This window comes from Pongo pygmaeus, chromosome 16, assembly GCF_028885625.2.
Source record: "Pongo pygmaeus isolate AG05252 chromosome 16, NHGRI_mPonPyg2-v2.0_pri, whole genome shotgun sequence".
Taxonomy (NCBI): Eukaryota; Metazoa; Chordata; class Mammalia; order Primates; family Hominidae; genus Pongo; species Pongo pygmaeus.
This window is the reverse complement of record NC_072389.2, coordinates 89,340,956-89,366,050: the sequence shown is the minus strand read 5'-3', so window position 1 is coordinate 89,366,050 and position 25,095 is coordinate 89,340,956. Positions and strand designations below refer to the sequence as shown.

The following is a 25,095-nucleotide window of genomic DNA, read 5'->3' as shown; positions in this document are numbered from 1 at the left end:
GAGTTTTTCAGAGGCTACGTGACACAATTTTGCAACAGAGCATATGCAGAAGTAGATATGAGAATCTAGCTGTCTTCTACGAAGTCAGACATTAATGAGATTTACAAAAATGTAAAAGCCACTCATCTCACTGAATTTTTGCTTTGGAAAATGTAGTTTTTTTTTCATAAACATATGTTAGTATATAATTTAAAGTTTTACAATTTTTTAATTTTTAATTTCTAATAGGATAAATTTTGATAGATATAACCCAAATAGAGAAAAGCTCTTAAGTAACCTTAGGTTTTAAGTATTTGTAAAGGGGTTATAAGACCAAAACGTTTCAGAGTTACTGGTGTAGACATATCCCTTCTTCCAGGAAGCTTTCCTTAACTTCTCAAGGTGCCCTCCTATGTGCCCACAACAGCCTACATTTCCTTCACTGCAGAATCACATTCAACTGTAATTGCCTGTTTCTGGTCCGTCTCCTCCACTACAGAAGGCCTCTGTGGGCAGGGATTATGTCCCCAGCACCTAACATAGACAGTTCTTAATATTCACTGAGTAAATAAGCATCCAGGGTGTTGTCCCAGTCCCTTCCTGATGGGTCTTGGTAACTGTTGCTGGCAGTAGCAGTGGCTCAAAGAGAAGTTAAATGTCCCTACAGGAATGTGGTTCTCAATCTCTGACTGAGAGAAATGGTGTCAGGTCTGGGCCTGCCCACAAAGTCAAATTTAAAATACTGTAACTTAAATCATAGATTCTAGGTAAAATGCATTTCAAGTTCTAGACTAATTAGTGGTTTTAATTTATAACGCAAGATGCTTTCCTGTTGTGGTGGGGGAAGGCTCGGATCTATTAATACAAATAGGTCAGAACATCAGGAAATATTAAATCTATGAAAAAATAAATATCAAATGAAAAAGTATCTTGAATCCAATATGCCTTCTAATTTAGGAGATATTGTAGGATAGAACAGTATCATAAATATCAAAGATAATATGACCAACATGACCGTCTCTGTAACAACAACTTATTCATGAACAAACACTCCTCCTCTTGGAGGCTGAAGGAGAAGGACTGGTTCACTAATTAGGGTACCTTGGTGGTTTGGTTCAACATCCTATCAGTAGAAGCACTGATTTAATATAAACATTTAACTAATATCTTCTGTGCTCTATCCTCTTTGCTAAAGACAATGAGTATGTTCTTATAAGCCCTGTCCAGGAATGTGTGTAGGAGTCTGTACATTTTCACCCTCTTAACAAATTAGGCATTACAACTTGGACCAAGTGGTAGTGTTGAACTGCTTCAAGTCAAGCTTGTTTCTGCAAATGTAGCATTTTAATATTCAGTGTACCATTTAACATCATATTCCATTTCATCAGGCAGCTGATCTTTTCCATAAGCCTCCTGGGGCCATCTTTTGGTATGCGTGCTCTTCCATTTATAGGCTGGGGAGGAAGGTGACCTGAAGAGTGGTTAAGTGACTCAAGTTCATGAAGAAAAGCACAAGCAAGACAGTAACACCAGTGCTATCCCCACGGTGATGACATATGCTCTATAGTGGGGGACTTTGTAAATAGTTTGCCTGTGTGTGTGTGTCATGAAAACTCAGGATCTTTCAACCAGAAATCACAGTCCCTGAAACAACCTGCCAATCACCTTTATTCTTTTATATCTTAATATTTAAAAAACCTTCAATCAAGCAGTGATTCTTCCTCTCAAATGTAGCTGGGTAACTACAAATAAAGGAAAATATTTTATTCTATGGATTTCATATTATCAAATGAAAATGAGTCACATTTTGGGACGCTATAGTGGCAATTTAAAAAGCTCCCTTCTCACTCTTATTCAAATAGTTGTTTACGCTTTACTCAACCTGCTAATGTGACAACTAGTTCATGATTTTTTTTTTTTTTTTTTTTTTTTTGAGATGGGAGTCTCGCTCTGTCGCTAGGCTGGAGTGCAGTGGCATGATCTCAGCGCACTGCAATCTCTGCCTCTCGGGTTCAAATGATTCTCCTGCCTCTGCCTCCCCAGTGGCTGGGACATGACTACAGGCACCTGCCACCACGCCCAGCTAATTTTTGTATTTTTAGTAGAGACAGGGTTTCACCATGTTGGCCAGGATGGTCTCGATCTCTTGACCTTGTGATCTGCCCGCCTTGGCCTCCCAAAGTGCTGGGATTACAGGGATGAGCCACCGCACCCGGCCGTAGTTCATGATTTCTTATCCCACACCCTTGGGGCCCGATGTGTTTCTGAGTTCAGAATTTCTCAGACTTCAGACAGGCAGAATGATGCATATAATGAAACATTGTTAATGTCCTATAATAAATCCATTACTATTTGTACTATATATGTATTTATAAATCCACACAAAAGGAGATTAAAGAAGATTACAAGTAGCCTCACATCACTTCAGGTCAGGTTTTGCAGCCAAATTAGGTTAGGTTTTTGGAAGTAAAAATTCATGAATGTTGAAATATGAAAATTCATAGAACAGTTTCTCAAACTGTAGCCCCCAGAATAGTAACATCAGCATCATCTGGGAACTTGTATTCATGAATGTTGAAATATGAAAATTCATACAACAGTGTTTCTCAAACTGTGGCCCCCAGAATAGTAACATCAGCATCATCTGGGAACTTGTTAAAAATGCCAACTCTCAGGCCTCACCCTAGATCTAATGAAGTGGAAATTCTAGGGTGGGGCCCAGAAGTCTGTGTTTTAACAATTCTCCGGGTGATTCTGATGCATGTTAAACTTGAAGAGCCACTGCCTTAGAAAAAATGATTGCCTACAGATGCCTTACCTGTCTCTGCTCCTGCGGGAGGGAAAGGTAGCATTACAGCCCTCCACTGTGCATGTGTGCATTTCTTTGACATGCATATTCTTGTGATGCATTTTCACACTGCAAGCATTTTTAAAGGTCTTCTTGCAGATGTCACACTGGAAGCGATTTTCTTCTATCTGCCTTGCTAATGCATGCTGACCCATGTGCTCCAGTTCTTTAGAATCTTCAAGACAAGGAAAAGCCATTCCCCTGTTGGACAAAGCACTGAAGAGTCCCCCAGCCAGCAGGCGCTGCTGCAGTTCCATGTAGTCAGAAAAAGGAACTTGGGGCTCCATCCCAGGTGTGAAGTAGTGTTCATGGCCACCATCCTCGACCTCCCTTGGCACCATGATCAACGCTGGTGTCTTCTCAGTCTCCCTCTCTGAATTGTGTGTGGCCTGCTCAGGGGTTCGACTGATGGCTCCACTGGACTCAATTACTGATTCACGATGGCAGGGCCTTTCTCCTTCAGGGAAAGGCTTCCCTAAGCCTCCTGACTGTACATGCTGCTCCTCAGATACTCTGTGTGACCGAGGACTGCAGGCCTCCTGCTCATCTTCACTGACCACCTGTAGGGGCATGTCTTCATCTGAGCTGAGGTTGTGTCTTTTCTCATTAGCTATTTCCACAGCTTCTTTCTCTATTTTGATAGGCATACTGGACTTCCTGGATTTCTTCTTGGGAAGGGCATCAAATGGCATTTCGTTTGAAACGAGCTGTTCTGGGATTGAAGAGGACAACAGCGGGAGGGAAGGCAGTATCCCAGGCGTGTTTGCTACCTCGGCAGGTGTGGCTGGACTGCGGTAGAAAGGAAGGACTGGCTGGACTGTCTTTAGGTTGGGAAAAAGCACACCATTTTGCCCAATGTTTGGGAAGGCTGGTTGGCCTTTGGAATCCTCTCCTGAACCAGGGTAGCTGGGAGGAGGCCTACAGTCTGGGGACGTCACTGTGAAACCTGGGCACTTGTAGTTCTCAGAGCTGGCCAGGTTCAGGCTGTTCCTGAGGTCTTTGTCCCGGTTATTTCTGTTCATTGGCATGTGCAACCGAGGGTTGGGGTTGGCGCTATGGCGATTCCGGCTCCTTAGGGAGCTGAACACCATGTTACACCCTTCGATGGTGCACTTATGCTTGATCTTCAAGTGGACAGCATTGTAGTGGATTTTGAGGGTGCCTTTGTCATAGAAGGTCTTCTCACATGCAGTGCAGAACACCCGGCCCTTCTTTGTACCAAGGCTATTCCTCTCAGGCTTCACTTTGGCCTCAGGGGATAACTGTCTCCTTTCAAACTTAGTGACGATGTTGTATGAGCTGGAGTCACTTAAATGGGTGCTGTCTTCTTTTTTAGTAATAGCATCTGGACAGTTTAAACACTGATCTTTTTCAACCTGAAATGGTGTGGAACTGGAAGTTAAGAAGCTGCTGTCGGGGAAGGGCCCATGGACTTCCTGTTTGGGGTCCTGACTTTGGTCATGACCCTGCTCCAACATATATTGTTCGGGCAGTGACCCTATCAGTGCAGGAGGCAGAGGGTTGAAGAACTGGAAAGGCAGCATGAAAGTCATGTTGCTTATGAGGTTCTCAAAGGGGTGTATACTGCTGGGGTTTCCTTTGTCCACAGGAGTGGGGAGGCTAGAACTCCTGTGGCTGCAGCTCTCGATGAAAGCCCTGATATCTACATTTGCTGTGGAAGGTGGTATGATGATGGATTGCTCTTCTTTCTCTTGAATTGCCATGAGTTCAACTATAGATTTGGTCTCTCCAAAACGAAGGAACTGCTGCAAGGTGGCCACTTCTTCCTCACTGGTCATGATGCTCCAGTGATCCAACACCTTTCCTGATGCATCCTAAACCCAAACCAGATGTTAGAAGTGTGATCAATTTACAACTTCTTACCCTTTCCTCTAAAAATGTAGTCCACTAGACTATGGGATACTTTTGTGCATATAGGAAAAAGATGAATGCAGGGCTTTGGGGAATTTAGTCCCTGCTCACCCTACTCTCCCAGGCCAGAAGCTTTGTGCAGAACATAAGCTGCACAGATATTAGCAGTAGTCCTACAATTGGTGCAAAAGAGACAAATAAAATCATATTACTCAAGCTGAAGTCAGGGAAATGTAGTGATTATTTTTCACCTTATTTCAGACCAATTGCTTGTCTAGCATTAGACATAATAATTTTCCCTGCTAAAATTAAAATATGTATCATTTGAACAATAGTAACTTCTTTGTCTAAAGAGAATAGATGGAACAATCAGGCCTAGATATAGCTCAAGTATTCATTTGCTGCAAGTTTAATAATCTTCCTAAGCAACTAACATCAGAAAACAAATGAACTGTATTGATCTACTGCGCACATTCACAAAGCAGGGCTGTAATTACAATGGAGTGTTGGAGATCTTTCAAACTCTAGCAAGGCCTAACTTTTCCCAAAACTACAATAAATATTTTATCACAGAACATGTATTTGATGGCCTACTGAGATTTTTCACAGTGCATGTAAGAGTTTTGAAGATGATGAAGAATGTAACATCATAAATTTTTCATGCACTAGAGGTTCAAGGTAATTGATTCCATATTTTTAATCCTAACACTACAAAGCAAGATTATTAGGATCATTAAATATTGATCTATGTCATAACGTAAGACCATAATACTACTCTACATAAACGGTTGTTTCTAGTCTGCTGGGGGTCCTGCACTAGAGGTGAGTAAACATTTTTACAGGGAAAGATTATGGTCTTTTGAGTTAAAAAGAAGTGAGTACAAATTCTGGGTCTGCCACATACTAGTGAAATGACTTTCAGCATGATTTTGAGGCACTCTAAGCCTCTGGTTTTTTGACTGGAAAATGGGGATAATATGCCTAAGCTTAGGATTATTGGGAGAGGATCTAGGTCTATAAAATTGTTTTTAGTGTTCATTTTAATTACACGGCCTACCTCAGTAAGACTGACATCTATGTTGGTCTTGGAAATATGTTCGCCTCCCATTTCATTGAAATTTTTACCAAACTTTTGACATTTTCTAGTGTAATGGCAAGAAAATACAATGCTGTAGCTGTTTCATATCTTAAAGGAATGATGCTTCATCTCAGGAAACGTGTTCTTTGCTTCTAAAAACACCTTGATAGCCTCTTTGGAAATGAAACATGAAGCCTACACACTCAGCATGATCTGGGAACAGAGGTAAACTACTCTGCAAAATAAAGAGGACAGAGAGGATGAAGGGCTTGGAATACTGGAGAAAAGAAGAGAATATATGAAGATGCCAAAAGAAAACTGGGGTGTGGGGAGGGAGGGAGGGAAGGAGGGAGACATATATATATACACACATACACATACATATATATATATAGAGAGAGAGATTGAGAATGAGCAAATGCATACATGAACACAGAAATATCATAAAAAATAGAGCCTAGGAAGGAAGAACATCAGTGAGATGGCAGAAGGCTTTAAAGAACAGGAAGGTGTGCTATGAAATTGTAAGTTGTTTGCTGTGTGGTTCATGTAAGTTCCCTTTCTCAATCCCAAACTCTCAGTAAAATCTGATACAGACAGCATCTTGTGTCAGTAAGTAGTTTGGGACTAATGAAAGACATGGAGGCAGCACCTGAAATAGGGCAAATGGTTTATTGTGGAAAAGGTAGTTTAGTAAAAGCCAAATCAGAGAATATGTAATGCTCCTAAAGCTTCATAGGTATCTTGGAGGAAGGCCTTGGACTCCCCCCAAGAACATGAGGTAGGGGCTTAGGCCATTAGAAAAGAAGTATTAAAGGGAAAGATGGCCACCAAGGGCTGTAGCATTGGGAGGTAACTGGGTTACGTCAGTTATATGGGCACAAATTTCAGAAAACACCCTAGGAGGACAATGTTTATGTTTACTGTACCTGCAGTACATATCCACGGATATAATCCTGAAGTGTCCAGTCCAAGGCATGGAGGATCTGGAGAACCTCATCTTGCTTCAACACACTGAAGAGCCGGTCCAGTAGGATTTTTAGGCGAACGGGGATGGCCTGGGTCCCATAGAGCATGAGGCTGCTAATATCAAACACTACATTGGACTGGACAATCTCCACCTGGCTTGTTGGATACATGGGGGGGATCCTTAGCTTACTTAGAGCTGAAAAATCAAATTGAGGAAATGTCATTTTGAAAAGTTCTAATTCTAAGAGAAACACTGCAAAAAAAAAAAGTAGATTAGGACTAATTCTTGGTTATTTATTCCACAGAAAATACATGAATATACAAATGATTAAATACCTTAATAGCTATGAAACTTCAAATTATTTACAGGAACTTCTAAAATAAATGAACTAGCCTGAGACTTTTCTCCCTTTCTTGTGGCCTCGCTAAGGAAAGAAATAGTCACAAACAAGGAAGGAATAAAGAAAAGGGGTAAAAACTGAGGTGGGAGGTGCATAATCAAGAGAATAGCTAATCAGGAAGCACAGAGTCTGGGGGTGAAGAATCTGGGTTTGGGAATCTGAGAGATCTGAGTTTGAGCATTAGTTGTGGGGCTTGACATTTTCTAGTTGTGGGGCTTAACAAATTAACCCCCTTAAGGCCACGCTGTCCAATGTAATAGCCATCAGTCACATATGGCTATTTACATTTAGATTAAATTAAAATTAAACAAAATTTAAAACTCCATTCCTCAGTTACACTAGTCACATTTCAAGTACTCGGTAGCCACAAGTGACTACTGTAGAGTTGTCAGATTTGGCAAATAAAAAAAGATGCCCAGTTAAATCCAAATGTAAATTTGAGATAAACAATGAATGAGTGGGATATACACATACTGAAAATATTCATTGGGATATACCTAGGCTAAAAAATGATCTGTTGTTTATCTGAAATTCAAATTTAACTGAGCGTTCTGTATTTTATCTGGCAATCCTAGCCTAGAGGGTGTATTAGATAGAACAGAACACTTCTATCATTACAGAATGATAGCACTGAAGCACTAGTTTCTACATCTTTAGAATGAGGTCAATAAGACACTTCCCATATAGAGTAGTTAAGATTCAAGACTCTTTGAATCTTAGCCTGTTACCTGGGACATGCTAGTAACTTACTAGTTTACTAGTTAGTTGTCATTCTTAAAATATTAAATCAGTTCCTGAATAACTCTAAGTTACTTAGAGGTAACACTACAGGCCAAGAGAGGGTGAAAAATAAAGTTACCGTGGGCCACCCATCCATGCTTGCATTGGTCACACTGACGGTGGTTTATTTTCCCGGGTTTGAAACTTTGGCAACTACAGTTCAGAGTACAGCTGATAGCCTGAAAAACAGGAGAAAACAGGTATGTGGAGCATGTAAGTGATGTGTGAAACATTCATTGTATTTCAAACAAAACATATTCCTCCATTCAGCAGCATTTATTGAGCAATATGTGCCCACTGTGTGCCAGGCCCAGAGGTGTATATTGTACCCTGGAAAGATGAGCAGCCACCCCTGCACCTGGAGACCGTGAACAGATTACACAGATATTCCACATTCAAGAATGAGCTTAAACATCAGAACTTTTTATAAGAAAAGATTATGGGTTAGAATGAAATCTCCTGCACTGTTATTAAGGTCATAGAAAGGGTAAACATATTTTCACCAAATTTCTAAGTTGACCAAAGCAGCAACCCTGGAAAGTATACAGAAGCTGTCTTGGAACAAGTAAAAGGGAGAATAATATGAACTCAGAGTAATCTACATATAAAATTTATTTCCCCCCGCCCACAGATATGGTAGAAGCTGAAAATACAAATAAGATTTGAGAACATGTAATAGCTGACTACACTGAGGGTGATTCCCTGACGCCACTCACTGAACTATGTGACTGTCAGAGACAGACACCGGCTGAACAAGCCTTGCATCAATACCCCTTGCATGTTACGGTGCCATGTTTTATGTGGCGGTATAGAGTGTACAAAAATATAGCTGAAATTGAAAATAGAGATGTACATGTCCAACAAAGTTCTAGTATTAAAAGCAAAGCTTTGTCTGAGCGTGGTGGCTCACGCCTGAAATCCCAGCACTTTGGGAGGCCAAGGTGGGTGGATCACAAAGTCAGGAGTTCAAGACCAGCCTGGCCAATATGGTGAAACCCTGTCTCTACTAAAAATACAAAAATTAGCCCGGCGTGGTGGCATATGCCTGTAGTCCCAGCTCCTTGGGAGGCTAAGGCAGAAGAATCGCTTAAACCCGGGAGGCTGAGGTTGCAGTGAGCCGAGATCACACCACTGCACTCCAGCCTGGGCAACAGAGCGAGACTCCCTCTCAAAAAAACAAAAACAACGACAACAAAACCCACAAAGCTTCACATATATTTTTAAGACGAGTTTCTCAAAGGAGATACAGTCCTGAAGAATATAATCTATTATTAAACAGCAAAAGCCCTCAAAGCAGCTTTGTCAGTGAGGTTCCTGGGAAGAGCTGCTGGGTAGAATTTGTACGATTCACAAGTCTTGAAACTGGCAAGTGTGTGTGTGTGTGCGCGAGGGATAAAAAGCCTTACAATTAAGGTTTAAACCTCTAATCTGCCAATTGAGGGACTATGTGGCCCTGCATGGGGGAGAGGGAAAGGAGAATCTAGCTGAAGACTTGGGAAATTCATTTTAAGGAGTATATGATCAGTCTCCACTTAAAAATTGGTTGCTGGTGGGATTGTAAAATGGTACAGCCAATTTGGAAAACATTCTGGCAGTTCCTCAAAAAGTTAAACATAGAGTTACTATATGACCCAGAAATTCCACTCCTAGGTATATACCCAAAATAACCAAAAACATGTCTACAAAAACTTGTATATGAATGTTCATAGCAGATTATTCACAATAGCCAAAAAGTAGAAACAACCCCAACATCCATCAACTGATGAACAGATAAAATGTGATATATCCACTCAATTGAATACCACTGAACAATAAAAAGTAATGAAATACTGATACATGCTGCAACATGGATGAACTTTGAAAATATTATGTACTAAGTGAGAGAAGCCAGGCACAAAAGTCACAGACTGTATGATTCCATTTACATGAAATGTCAAAGAACAGGCCAATTGATAAAGGCAGAAACCAGATTAGTAGTTACATGGGGCTGTGGAGAGTAGGGTATGGATAAGAAGTGACTGCTAGTGGGTAGTAGTTGGAGGGAGTGTGTTCTTGTTTGGTTTGTTTTCATCTTTGAGAAAAACAGCTTTATTGAGATACAATTCACACATATCATATAACTCACCCATTTAAAGTGTACAGTTCAATGATTTTTATAGCATATTCACAGAATTATGCAACCATCATCACAATCTAATTCTGGAACATTTTCATCTTCCCCAAAAGGAACATGTACAAGAATATGGTAGACACATGTTTTCATTTCTCTTGGGTATAGTCCTAGGAGTAGAACTACTGGATTGCATAGTAACTCGTTTAATGTTTTAAGAAACTGCCAAACTTTTCCAAAGCAGCTGTATCATTTTACATTCTCACCAGCAACGTATGAGGGTTCCAATTTCTCCACATCCTCGTCAACACTTGTTATTGTCTATCTTTTTGATTAGAGCCATCCTAGTGACTATGGGTGGGATCTCATTGTGGTTTCGATTTGCATTCCCCTGATGGCGAATGGTGCTCAGCATCTCTTCATGTGCTTATTGGCCATTTGTATGTCTTCCCTGGAGACATGTCTCTTCAGATCTTTTGCCTATTTTTAAATTGGGTTGTTTACCTTTTTAGTATTGAGTTATACAAGACCCTTATATATTTTAGATACACGTGCATTACCAGATATATGATTTGCATACACTTTCTCTCATCCTTGGGTTATCTTCGCTTTCTTGATGGTATCCTTTGAAACACAGAAGTTTCAAATTTTGACCACGTTTCTTTTTGAGGTGATGAAAATGTTCTAAAATTAGATAGCAGTGATAGCTGCACAACTCCATGAATATACTGAAAGCCACTCAACTGTACACTCTGTAAGTTAATTTCATGGTATGTCAATTACATCTCAATAAAAATGTTATTAAAACACAGGCTGGGCGCAGTGGCTCACGCCTGTAATCCTAGCATTCTGGGAGGCCGAGGTGGGCGGATCACCTGAGGTCAGGAGTTCAAGACCAGCCTGTCCAACATAGTGAAACCCTGTCTCTACCAAAAATACAAAAATTAGCCAGGTGTGGTGGCATGCACCTGTAGACCCAGCTGCTCAGGAGGCTGAGACAGGAGAATCGCTTGAACCTGGGAGGTAGGGGTTGCAGCCTGGGAAACAGAGCGAAGCTCTGCCTCAAAAAACAAAACAAAAAAACCAGTGACCCTGCTTAAATACAGGTTAAATTTTTCACGATTTGACTGTCTTCTACGATTTATTTTGGACTAGAATGGGTTTGAACACAGCTGCAGCTAGGCATTTTCAGGTGATGCGGAATAGGGCTGTTTATAACTGAGGTGTACAGTAAATAGCAACAGCATTACCTAATCCATTCAAGAGGCTACCAAAAAACAAGAAATGTGGGAGAAAAGGTTTTGCTCTTGTAAACTGTACAGTATAATACAAAGAACTCCATGTGATTAACACTCACTTTAATAATGCATGCATTCTCAAGGGTGATGCCATCATCCCCAAAGGAATAAAAATTGGTCTTAGGGGGTGAAAGAATTACTCTATGTATAAACACAGATGTACATACATACATAAACCTATTTCGCAATGGTGTGATACTAAAATTTCTTTGGAGAGGCACAATTAGGAAAAAATGTCTAAAATCTCCTTAGGTGTGGAGGTTAATGAAAAAAATCAAGAAACACTGTTCTAATGACAGAAATTATTTTACTTTTTGGTTGCAGAGTTTCTACTTGCATATACACATACAAATGTATTAAATACATGAACAGTATACATCTATGTAAGTATACCTATATACATAATTATATGGTTACCTTGAATGTAAGTTAAAGGATACAAGTGAGTGATGGTTGAATTTACATTACACATTGTCAAAACAAAAATTCTAAAAGGCATGATTAACTTAGTTTGTAATACACCTAAAATGTTGTCCAGCATCTCAAACTTGGCTGCAACCCTCTGAACATCAGCTCACAGATGAACCAATTATTGCTACATTCTCAATAGCACCAGTACACTCAGTACTAAACTTCTGAAATATTTCACAATCTTGATTCTATAAATATGACCATTTTACAGAAAAATTTTAAAAGGGAGAAAAGTTCTTATTTTGGATTATATCCCTCAAAATGCCATTCCTTTTTTTAAAATTTTTATTTATTTTGAGATGGAATCTCATTCTATTGGCCAGGCTGGAGTGCAGTGGCACAATCTCGGCTCAATGCAACCTCCGCCTCCCAGGTTCAAGTGATTCTTGTGCCTCAGCCTCCTGAGTAGTTGGTATTACAGGCATGCACCCCCACACCTGGCTTTTTTTTTTTTTTTTTTTTTTTTGTATTTTTAGTAGAGACGGGTTTTGCCATGTTGGCCAGGCTGGTCTCGAACTCCTGACCTTAGATGATCCACCTGCCTCGGCCTCCCAAAGTGCTGGAATTACAGGTGTGAGCCACTGCACCAGGCCCCATTCACTCTTTAAAAACAAGATGTTGGAATTATATGAGTAAATTCACATTTTGCTTATTTGGAAAATAAGACCTGCTTTAACCAGAAGTAGAGATGTCCTTAAGCACATGCTTCCTGAAGACTCTGCTCAAAAGGCTCATGCAACCCAGGAAACCAGGTGACTGTCTCAGGTTCAGCACAGCAAAATCATAGAGGGAACAATTCTAAGCACATTTCATAGATTAATACTGAAACTTATTTTTTGCATCTCTTGTCACCTAGGTCAGGTTTTCTCAACTTTGGCACTACTGACATTTTGGCTGGATAATGCTTTGTAGTGGGGGGCTGTTCTGTATGTATGACGTCTGGTCAGCATCCCTGACTGCTACAAACCAGATGCCAGTTACACCCTACCCTCCAGTTCTGACCACCAAAAATGTCTCCAGACACTGCCAAATGCCCTTGGGGGGGGCCTATACCACCCCCATGGGCATTTGGGACCTATAGTTTTAGTTTGGGGACAATTTTAGCTTCAGTTTCGGGACAATTTTAAATAATTTTGTCTATAATTCAATGAATGAATGCAGCTTTATGAGAAATATTCTTGTGGTTCTCCATGAGCCCATTTGAATAAGGCTTAATAAAGCTCATTAAACATCTATGGAAATAAATCTCAGAGGAATTATTTATGAACTAAAAAAGCTAATTACAGTGTCTAAGAAAACTTCCAATATCAAGGCCCTTGGGTTTTTCCACCCATCTTAGAACTCCACGACATAGTAAAATTACAGCACCATTATCTAAAGATAAATGAAAGCTTCTCAAATGAAATTAAATGAAAATATTCTAATTACAGGACAAAAAGTACTCATGTAAATCAAAACGGAAAACTCTTAAAATGTATAGCCTTTGGAATCCATTCTTGTTCCATTCTTCAGAAACATAAAGCAGATGTTTACAACATTCTGAACTCATCAAGACACGGTTATTGCTTTTTAACGCACTCATCTTAATCAGACTATTTTCAGAATTGTTATTAATCACTTTGATGTGCTACAAATCAACATTCAAAATCCTGGTTTGCTTTTTTGTAACTATCGTTTTCTCATTTATCTAAAAACTACTGACACACCTCGTATGTGATGGAAGATTGGGTTTTGCAGTCTTGGGATAGAAAGTTATGACCTAGTTTTTAGGCAGGCTCCTGGACCCACTTCGTCTCTCGGACACGCTGTTCTACCTTTGGCTTGAGGAGATGCTACCACAGGCCTCTTGTCAGGAGATGCTGAGTTGAATTCCTGGCAGTGATCAGGCTAGGCACATAGTTGGGTATATACACAGATATTCAGTGCCAGACAGAGTGGGCCTCTCATGGGATTTGAATTGAGCTCAGAATAAAAACTGTTCAGTTCAAGGCTGTTTTCATCTCTAGTATGTGCACATACTTTCATTTCACTGAAGATAAACCCAGGGGGATATTCCTGGGGGACTAACTGGTAAGGGGAAGAGGGAATTTTGGGGTTCCCAGATTCACAGCACTGGCCCTTTGAGGGGAATCATTTGTGTTAATTAAAATCAAATAAAATGGCCAGGCGCGGTGGCTCACGCCTGTAATCCCAGCACTTTGGGAGGCCGAGGGGGGCGGATCACGAGGTCGGGAGATCGAGACCATCCTGGGTAACACGGCAAAACCCCGTCTCTACTAAAAAATACAAAAAATTTGCCGGGCGTGGTGGCAGGCGTCTGTAGTCCCAGCTACAGGGGAGGCTGAGCCAGGAGAATGGTGTGAACCCGGGAGGCAGAGCTTGCAGTGAGCTGAGATCGCGCCACTGCACTCCAGCCTGGGTGACAGAGTGAGACTCCATCTCAAAATAAATAAATAAATAAAATGTAAAATTCAGCCCCTTGGTCACACTAGCCACATTTCAGGTGCATAGTAGCAACATGTAGGTAGTGACTACTCTATTGGACAGTGGAGATACAGAACATTTCCATCATCACAGAAAGCTCTACTGGACAAGGCTGAGTTCAATGGTAGGTAGATTAGCCACCCTTCCAGCATCTGCTTTTTGACATGGTTTAACATGTGATCTATTTTAAACCTCACTACAGTACTGTGAGGAGAGAATTATTCTCAGAAACTTAAATTTATGGAAGATTTGTAACATGCCCAGGGTCACACAGTTGGTGAGCCTTATTGAGCATCTATTACATGTGAAACACTGTACTAATCAGTGTACAAGTATTATTTCATTTCTTTCTCACAACTACCCAGGGAGATTAGGTATTACTATCTCCATTTTATAGATGAGGAAGGTGAAGAACTTACAGGCTACCGGAATAGTCTCAAATTTGGATACTAGGGGAGGGTTATGCCTTGAAATATCAGTATTTGGTGCTAACTACAGTTATGGTTTCATTTAATTCCTAAAACCACTTTCAGAGTTAGGTATTATCATACACATTCTGCAGATGAGGACATTAAAGTTCCACACAGTGAAGACATTTCATTCATTGAAGTATTTACTGAGCATTTATGAGCCAGGCATTGTTCTAAATTCTACACATTAAAATGCTGAACAAAACTGATGAGGTCCCTACCTTCAAGGAGCTTATATTCTAGAGGGCAGAGACAGGAAATGAACAACAAACAGTATCATTTCAGAGTAAGGCAAGTGTTATGAAAGAACTAAGAAGAGGCCGGGTGCAGTGGCTCATGCCTGTACTCCCAGCACTTTGGAAGGCCGAGGCAGGAACCTGAAGTCAGGGGTTCGGGACCAGACTGGCCAGCATGGCGAAACCCCATCTCTACTAAAAATACAAAAATTAGCCAGGCGTGGTGGCACATGCCTGTAATCCCAGCTACTTGGGAGGCTGAGGCAGGAGAATTGCTTGAACCCGGGAGGCGGAGGTTGCAGTGAGACAAGACTGTGCCACTGCACTCCAGCCTGGGCAACAGAGACTCCGTCTCAAAAAAAAAAAAAAAAAAAAAAAAAAAAAAAAAAAAAAACTAAGAAGAAAGCTATGCTAATGATTTAACTGAGTAGCATGGAGGGATAGGGACAGGAGTAAGAATGTTTTAGATTGAGTCATCATCAAGAGCCTTTGAGGAGGTAACATGTGAATTGAGTCCCAAGGCATGCCAAGGAGTTGGTCATGTGCAGACTGGAGACAGAGGAAGTATTTAAGGGAGAAGGCATAGTAAGTGCAAAGGCTCTGAGGCACAATAGAGACGGGTGTTCAAGGAACAATTAAGGGGCCAATGTAGCTGGAGTGAAGTTGGTGAGGTTATTAGCAGAAAATGGGAATAAGAGAGGTGTCAGAGACCACTCTGCGTAGGACCTTGTGGGGCAGGTGAAGGAGTCTGGATTTTAACAGTAAGGCTTTTTTTTTTTTTTTTTAAATGTATGAAGTGAATATAATCTCTCCATTAAAATGATACCTCTGGCTGCAGGGCTGGGGAACCTGAGCTCCTTCCCCTTCACCTCACTGGGCACCTTTCACTGAGAGGTAGTAAAACCTAGGATTGGCCTCAACCTATGTCTTACTTCCAGTTAAGCCATGTAAAAACTTCAGTTCCATGCCTTGGTGCCTTTGGCTATCACATGGGCTGGAAACCTACTCCTGCCTACCTCAGAGGCCTGTTAGCCATATTAATGTGGATACACAGATGGGGAGCTGAAGCAATCAATCAATACAGTGAGACTGTTACTGCTGCCAGACCCACAACAAGTAAGTTCTTTGGTCTTCTGGGCTCTGGTGGTCCGACTCTGCACAGAGCTACCAAAAATATCTAAGGTAAAAGCCCCTATAAAAGTTGCTTCACAATGAATCATTCCTGCAAGAGGCAATGAAAGAACTAAAACTCCAAACCAACACCTAGCACTGGGCCTGATACTTGGTAAGCCCTCCATTGGTATTATTTGAGAAAGTAAACGAATGATTGAACAAATCAATGAGAGAACTGTACTATGCTTACTGATTATTAATCTTTTTCCCCCAGTTATCTTTTTCCCCAATATGCCTTAGTAAATGGAACTTTAATTTCCAAGTCTCAGTTGGTGGTCAGGTGACTTAAGTACTGACCAATGGTATACAATACAAATTGTTGGGTGAAGTATTGTAGAAAACTCCTCATAAATAGCAGCTGACTCTACTGTAAGACCTGTCTGCCTTTCCCTCTTCCTCTTTCTTGGAACAAGAACCTGATGGCAGGAGCTCAGATACCCTTTTGTGACTATGAGGCAACACCGAGGTCATGCCCTAAGGATGGCTGAGAAGAAAGGGTAGCAACTATTATTTAGGAATTCTTTTAATTTGCAGCCAAATGCAGTTCCTAGTTTACACACTGATCTTCCAGTTGACTATGGAGAGGGCCATGTAAAAACCACGTGGAAAATGACTCACTAGCAGAGATTACCGAAGTTAAGTTTAGAGTCTGTGGTCCTCTCTTACGTGTGAGATTCTAAGGCTATGCCAGATTCTCAGTGGAAAAAATCGTAACTCTTCAACTTGAAATTAAAAAACCCAGTCTGGCAAACCACAAATCACTTTTCAACAGCCACCAAGCTTTACAATAAAAATGCTTCAGGATTTTCTTTTTTTGAGACAGGGTCTTGTTCTGTCACCCAGGCTGGAGGACAGTGATCACTGATCACAGCAGTCTCTACCTCCCGGGCTCAAGGGATCCTCCCACTTTATTCGCCCTCCTAAACCCCGCATAGGCGCATGCCACCATAACCAGCTAACTTTTAAAAAAATGTTTTTCTAGAGACGGGGGTCTCACTATGTTGCTTAGGCTGGTCTTGAACTCCTGATTCCGTTTTTTTCTTTTTTGGAGACAGTGTGGCTCTGTCGCCCAGGCTGGACTGCTGTGGTGGGATCTTGACTCATTACAACCTCTGCCTCCCGGGTTCAAGTGATTCTCCTGCCTCAGCTTCCTGAGTAGCTGGGACTACAAATGTACACCACCACACCCGGCTAATTTTTTGTATTTTTAGTAGACATGGGGTTTCACCGTGTTAGTCAGGATGGTCTCTATCTCCTGACCTCATGATCTGCCTACTTTGGCCTCCCAAAGTGCTGGGATTACAGGCGTGAGCCACCGCGCCTGGCCAGTTTTTTCTAAGTAGTACTTTTTAAATGTTGAATAAATAGATAATTGTTTAAACAGATAATTTTAAATATTGAATGTTAAATAGATAATTGTTGCTAACGTGCATATCAAAAACTGCCAATCAGGACACATAAAACAAGACATCTTTTAAAGCAGCTGGGCTACCTTTGGTGTCTAGGTGGAGAGCCTGGCTTCACTTCACCTGTTGTGAAATTGTCATTCTTACTCTTTCTGTGGCTGCAGAGCCAGCCTTCCTCCTGGTTTAGGAAACTGCATCATTCAAGGGCGGAGTTAATTCTCTACCCCACTGCTCTTTGGAGCTGCTCTGCCTCTGCACTTCTCACTTTCCTTATTAGAACTGGATTTTCTTTCTTCTCCTTACCTTCCCACCTCTCACTTTTCACTCACTTCTTTCACTTTTTCTTTTTAAGTTTCCCATTGTTTTTCTTACATATGCAAACCCACAGAGGTACAACTAGGATTCTGAAAAATAGTATCACCCTTTGCCAAATAGGTAATAAGGACAACCGGGAAGAAGAGAGGTGAAACCCACCAAGACCTTTAATGTGAGGCAGCTTATCTGCAGGTGAGAGCGTCGGACTTTAGCTGACCTTGAGAAACAAACATGGGGCAGACACTCAACACATCATGCCATCATCTTCCACTAATAGTTTAAGAAAATGATAATCATTTATTTAACAAGGTTTTTATTTGTTTGTTTCTAAAGCATCTACCATGTACTTGGTAACCATGGGGAGCTTCATGGAGACACAAAGATGAGTAATTCCCAGTGTCTGACACTAGGGAAGACTTCTATGACTGCAAGAAAAATCACACAACTGGGCTGGTCAAAAACAGCAGAGTAGAGAATATGATTTGTCAAAAATTAGCATGAGTCATTCACTGTGTTAAAATCTAGGAATTCAAAATATACTCAAAACAAACAAAACTCATTGGCCACTTTTAGAAAATGCTAGGAAACCAACTAACTATTCTGAAAATTGGTAAACAAAGGAAAAAAATCAAGTATGTATCCTTTGCTATATAACCTGTATTTCAGGGTAAAAAAATCATTGATGAGACAAAGATTCTCTCTGAATGTGGATCAAATAAATGAAGAACTAGAGTATCACCATTCCACAACTCCTAATGAAAAATAGGAGGCCATTTGCCTCTGGACTGAATACACACCACCACACATCTGGTGTTCTTGACAAAAAAGTTTAAACCTGAATTGGATCAAGCCTCTTACTCAACTCCAATTTAAGAATATACAGGAGATACCGGAATGTTTAAATGATACTACAAGGAAATAATCATTGAAATTCAGACCAAGGAGCACTCTACAGGACAAATGATCCAGCTTTTTCAACAAATAAATTGCAAGGAAAAAAGTAAAGTATGAACCTATATATTAAAAAAGACAATGTATGGACCTTACTTGAATCCTGATTTGAAGAAACCAACTGTAATATAAAGTTTATCAGGTAATCAAGGAAACTTGAACACCAATTAGAAATTTAATAACATTACAGTTATTGTTAATTTTTTAGGTGCTCTATGGTATATTGCCCTGGTTTTTTAAAAAACAGCCTTCGTATTTTAGAGCTTCATATTATAATATATATGAATGAAATTACATAATGCCTAGGATTTGCTTTAAAGTAATCTAGTGTTGGTTATGATGGGGGGAATGGGTAGGAAATATAGATGAAATGAGACTGGCCGAAAAGTTGGTAACTGTTGAATCCCCAAGCACATATTACCAAGTTTCATTCTAATTTTGATTGTTTGAAATCTTCTATAATAAAAAGTGAAAAAAATAAGTCAAACTCCTACTGTCCCCCAAATTAAATAGTTTGAGTGAGACAGGAGAAATGGAGAAGTCAAGGTTATACAGAGAGGCCAGAGAGGGCTTCCTCCAGGAAGAAGGCATGCTCTCATCAGTGCATGCAAGAAATACCACAAGCCTAGGTACAAAGTAAAGCCTACCATGCACATATGTGTCAGGCCAAGGAGCCTGGGCCACAGAGCACAGGTCTCTGTTATGGGCAGTGAGACCTACCTTGAAAGACAACGTAAGGTGGGCCTGGGCTGTCCAGATGAGCAGCCAGGAGTCTCTTTATTGGGTTCATAGGATCATTAACTTTCTAAACAATGGGGAGGCACTGTTTACCACAAGTATGGTTAAAAGGGGATGTGGGGAGCCTCAGAAACCAGGTAGTCAGCATTTGCAAGATAAACACAACACTAAAGGAGAATGGACAAAATCTGGTTTCTCACTGCAAGTATGAGGATGAAATGAGAGACCAAAGAAGACTGAGGGCATGGAGAAGGGCCTGGCAGAGAAAGGGCAGGTGGGAGGTAGAGCTCCTTCAAGTGACAGATATTGGGCTGAGTCTACCTGTGAGCTTAAAGTATGCATGACACATTTGTAGTGTTCTCTAGCTGCTTAGTTCAAAGACAGTGATGGGGAAAATACTTGTTCTTTTGATGTCTATGAATCAAAGTATAAACTCTGTGCCAAAATAATTTAATGTCTGTGCTTTTTTTCTTAAAATTATTAGTTTCAAAAACTGAAAATATATGCAATAGCTGAAAAACATGCAAACATTACCTTAAAAGCCAAGCCAAATATTTCTTCTTCAAAAAAATTTAAGAACTGTACAGAAATGTAAATTATATGGATATATTTTTTCCTTTATAACCTAAATTTGGGAAACTTCAGAGGTAATCTTTAGAAACCTTTGATAACAAAAAACCAAAAGATATTAATTGCATGTAAAGGGAACTTTCCGAACATAGTTGAATCAGCCTGAGGAAAAAAACACAGAGCAAAACACTTACACTTTAGCATAATTTTACCTAAGTTACATAAGCAATGCAACTTCACTACTGCTGCTGATACAAAATAAAGACGAAATTGTGAACATTTCTAAGTAAAATTTTGTAAAACATTCTTTTGGGGACTCATTGAGAACTAGGTTTTTGAAACTAAGTTTTTAAAAAGAAAAGATCAAATTTAGTTAATTATGCCATCCTGATCCCTTTCTTCAAATTCAGCGTGAAGTATCATGAAATGCTAAGAGTTGACAGTATAAAAATTTTACCTTCATAATGAATAATGCAAGAAACAATTAGAGGACTACAGAACAAGGACAACACTTCCAGAAGCTGATGTACAGCTAGAAAAAAAATTTGAGGTTTGAGTATTTGGTAGGATCACACAAATAATCTGTAGGAGGAGACAATCAAACTGATCTAACTATATGAAAAAACGTTAGAACCTTGAATTAAGAGTTTACCTGAGGCAACTATTTCCCTATGGACAGGGCTGTTGGGACCTGACCCTCACATTTTATTTCTCCATCTCTCTTTTGTTTCACATTAGTTGAATGAAATTATCATTTCCCCAAGGCAGAGTCCTCCTGTGATTTGTTAGGCTGGTTTATAATAATGAGTCCATGTGTGGACGGCAAGAGTGACAGTCTGTTTGCCTATAACTAACTACGTGAGGTTTGAGAAGGCCCCAAATTGGACCCTGGAGAAACAAGTCTGTTCTCTGTTTATACCCACCCTCTTTGGCTAAAATAGGCATGTGTCTGTGCGGAGAAATGGTGCCACAATGGAATCTTGGAATTTCCAGAATTAGGAAAAGGACTTCAAAGAATGACAAGATATGCAGAAATAAGGTTTTCAGGTGGAAACCAGTTTAAAAGGAAAAAGAAATGCTTTCCAGATGCTTCTTTTGAGCAGAATCCAGTTATCTTTAACATCTCTCAGAGAAGTCATCAAAAATAAAGAAACAAAAACTCTGCAGTAGAACACTTGGAATTAGGTAATTAAAAGTACCAACTCCCTAAATCTTGATTTTAGATACTAAAAAGATGGGTGGCTCATCATTGAGATTTTACCTTAGCTAAGGTATTTTCAGTTCTTTCTAAAAAGGACAGTTTCTGACAAAAGTAACCCACTCTAAATGACATCTGTAGAGGAGAAAATTCACCCTGGGGTGAAGCACGCTCCTGTAAGTAATTTACCCTGTGGAACCTTCAGGGCATCCCTTTTAATGGCCACATCAAAATTACTTCTAAAGCCACATACAGAAGCTAAAAGACACTTCTGCCCTCCACTCCATAAGCTGCAGTTTAATTTTACTGACAAATTGAACTTTTAAAATGTTCCCCTGTTTATACTTATCCCTAGGCATTCATAAATGACAAATGTGTGCTTAGGGACAATTATTTTGTTCTACAGGGAAACCTGTATGGCTTTTCTCTCTCATCTATCGGGTTGGATCGTCTTTCCAATCTGATGATCTTGAGGTACAGAAAGTGGGCATGGGCCTGGGATGCAGGCCTAACTGCTACATGGGGGAGATGCAATAAAAAATAAAATAGCCCTCTAGTAAATCTCATGCTTCCAAGGCAATTACTTCATGTTAGTCAATATTTCTAATGTGAATTATAACCACAGCAAACAGATCACTGTAGGTATCAATGGCCAAAAAACTTTAACCACTTTCTGAAGGAGGAGAATGTCCCTAAATCCTTACTAGTCTGAAGGGACACTATAGGTACAGACGATATTCAAATTAAATTATGAAGATGCCTGAACATAATTACGAGTTCCCAAAGTGTGAGCAGCATGTGTGCTAGGTGAAGATTTCACCACCTCTTCTCAGCATTTAACTACAACAGGAACACGTTCAACCAACAGTTGACTTGAAATAATAATAGTTTCTTGGTGAAATTACTTAGCAAACTTTAATTAGATGAGATATCAAACGATGACTCGTATCTTATTCGTTTTAACCATCTGAAAGTATGCCAAAAAGAATAAAGTTATTTCTCAAAACTCATCATCACAAAAGGGGAAGCTATCTTTTCACACCTCTTTAAAGAGCAAATCAAATCCAGTACAATTTGTAACATCTGAAGTAATGTTCTTTTATATGATGTACAAAATTCTATTTTGACAAACTATTTTAACAAGGTTTTAATAATATGTATCAACGAATCTGGGAAGGGATCACTGAAAAGAGAGTCAGTGTATCCATCACTGAACCAAAGTTTCAATACATAAACACGTATTTGCAAACTCAGGGTCGAAGACTTAGAATCTTATGAAGAGATCCCATAAAATCGAATAGCAAATTAAAACAATAAACAGCGAATGAAAAAAAAAATCTGCCAAATGCCGTTTTTCAATTCACTTACTGTCAAGCCAAAATCTTGTCGCTTTGATGAAAAGAATATTTTTTAAAAAATTGTTGCTACATCTGCTCTGTGGTCCTATGCAGTAACACATGTTCTCTCTCCCTCACACACACACACTCTCTCTCTCTGACAGGGATTCCCAGGACACCGGTGGAGCCTCTTTTAGGCCCCTTAAGTGTTAACAGCAGAGGCCTGGCTGAGACCAGGCGTCTGGGCCGATTTAAATGCCCTGGCCTTCAGAGGACTGCGGCGAGCACAGCCATAAAACCAGGGGACGTTAGCGAACCCCCAGCGTCTGATGCCCCCCACCCCCCAACCACACACAACTTCACTCACACAATTAAGGCTGGGAGATGGCATTCCACTTAACTGTCAGACTCGGAGCGGTGGCAGCCCCGCAGCCACAAAGAGATGCCTTAAATGAGAAGAACATGTTTCTACACCGCATTTGAGAAAGTTTGGCTCGGAGCTACGCGCTGATTAATATCAGATCTCCTTCACTCGCCTCGCCACAATCTTGTCACATCTGGCTGACAAATCCTGAGGAGCTCAGGCAAAGCCAGGCGGCGGCGGGGCTCCGGGTCTGGGCGGCGGCTCCGCAGGAGCAGCGGGAGACCCCACAGCGGCCTCCTCCTCCTCCGCCCGCGGCCCCCAGCCTCGCCGCCGCCGCCCGGCTCCCAGCACGGAACCGACGGGGCGCTCCCGAGACGGGCGAGCCACGCGCTCGCAGGTCCCGAGGCCAGGCTGGGCGGGACTGTTAAGGGAGCTCGAAGTCGGGGGCCGGGGGCTTCCCGTCCCGGCGCTTCCCATGCAAACCCCTGAAGGAAGCGGCGGGCGCAGCCGCGGGCTCCGCAGCCCAGGCCCACTTCCTGTCACTCCAAGGAAACCTCGGAGCGGCGGACGCGGCTCGGCCCGGCTTCCACCCCGGAGCCCAAGCGCCTTAGCCCCGTCCCAGCGCTTTCTGAAAGACGGGCCACCTCGCGCGGAGCCGCGACAAGGACTCCAGGGTCCTCAGTGAAGCTGGTCAAATCTGCCCCGCACACGGTCAACGCTCGGTCTATGTCCCGGAAGCTTTCGGACCGGACCTGTCTAAATAGCGATTTTCAGTCGTGGGTTTTTTGTTCTTGTGGGCTTTTTAAGTTTGTTTTTTGTTGTTGTTGTTGCTCTACAAAAGATTTGTCCCGCAGTGGACGGGAGCCTCCTCACGGCCAGCCCCGTCCGTCTCCGCAATTCTCGTCAGAGTGACCGGAGGCTGCCGCGCGCCCCGTTCTCCAGAGGAACAATCCCCGGGGAGAAAGACGGCCAGTGTGAAATATCAGCTGTTTCACAAATTCTGAGGTAAAAGAAAAAAACAAGGGATCGACCCCCACAGGTGGAAACAGCAAGTCCTAACGTCCTGGGCTGAAGTCCGGGGTGCGGGTGGCGGGGAGTGGCGTGTAGGGTACCCGCCGAGTGCCGCCGCCGATTTCCACAGGCTCGCCCGCCGGCACCTCCGACGCGCCCGCTGATCCGGCGCGGACACCGTTTGCCGGCTCCGGGACGTCGGACGGGGACGGGTCCCAGCGTCCCCCCCGCCTCCCGGCCGGAGACCACGGTCCCTTCCGCCGCGCAGCTCTCGGGAGGTGGCCCTCGGGAGGTGGCCCTCAGGTACCCACGGGAGCCGGAGCCCAGCGGCGTCCCGGGCCGCCTGCCCCGCGCACAGAGAATCCCCGCGCCCGCGGAGGGCGCCGCGCTTACCTCGGCCATCCTGCGACCGCTGCGGTGCCGGGGCTGCCGGCGCGTCTCCCCGGCCCGGGCCGCCCCGCGTCCGCCCCGGCTCGGCGGGCGCCGCCGCATCCACGCTCCGGCCGTCGGGGCGCGACCCGGCGAAGTGGGCGGCTCCCCAAGCGCCCAGGCTGCGCCGCACGATGGCCGCCCCCGCCGCGCACCGCGTGTGCCCGCACGCCCGCCCCCTGCGCCCCGGGGACGCCCCTCCGCCCCTCCCCCTCCGCCCACCGCCTGGTCGCCCCAGGCTGCGGGCGCTGCTTCGCCGCCCGGGAGGCCGCCTCCCGCCCCAGGACCGAATAACGCCCTAAATCAGCGCAGCTGAGGCGAGGCCGTGGCCCCCGCAGACCGCGGAGACCTCGCCGGCGGCCGGCGCGGAGGTGTCTGCCCCCGCCGGGCTTGAAGGCACTTGTTGGTAAAAGACACAGACGTGTCGGTGTTTGCCTCTCCCGGGGAAGGGCGAAACGCTCTGAAGTTCTCTGGCGCTCTTCTCAGAAGATGATTCGGCCTCCCCTCCTACCCTGGGGCGCCCTCGGGGTCTCACTGCGGCCGAGGAAGAAGGCAGCGCCGCCCTCGCCTGCAGAAACCTCATTCCCGAGAAAGTGCGGGACGAGCG

At 42.5% G+C, this 25,095-nt stretch overlaps 1 protein-coding gene across 2 annotated transcripts in view; it reads right to left on the bottom strand.

Annotated features, from left to right (window-relative positions):
- Window positions 1-24,591, bottom strand: part of BNC1 (basonuclin zinc finger protein 1) — a 28,905-nt gene extending 4,314 nt beyond the window's left edge. The window contains exons 1-4 of one of the 2 annotated variants that reach the window (XM_054451977.2): window positions 24,453-24,591; window positions 8,007-8,106; window positions 6,707-6,942; window positions 2,798-4,662 (exon numbers count right to left, since the gene is read on the bottom strand). In XM_054451977.2, the coding sequence (XP_054307952.1) occupies window positions 2,798-4,662; window positions 6,707-6,942; window positions 8,007-8,106; window positions 24,453-24,551 (2,300 nt within the window). In that variant the 5' untranslated portion in view covers window positions 24,552-24,591. Of the gene's footprint in view, window positions 1-2,797; window positions 4,663-6,706; window positions 6,943-8,006; window positions 8,107-23,085; window positions 24,198-24,452 lie in introns of those variants that run through there. The other variant, XM_054451976.2, reaches the window with a different exon arrangement.
- Window positions 24,592-25,095: the final 504 nt, after the last annotated feature.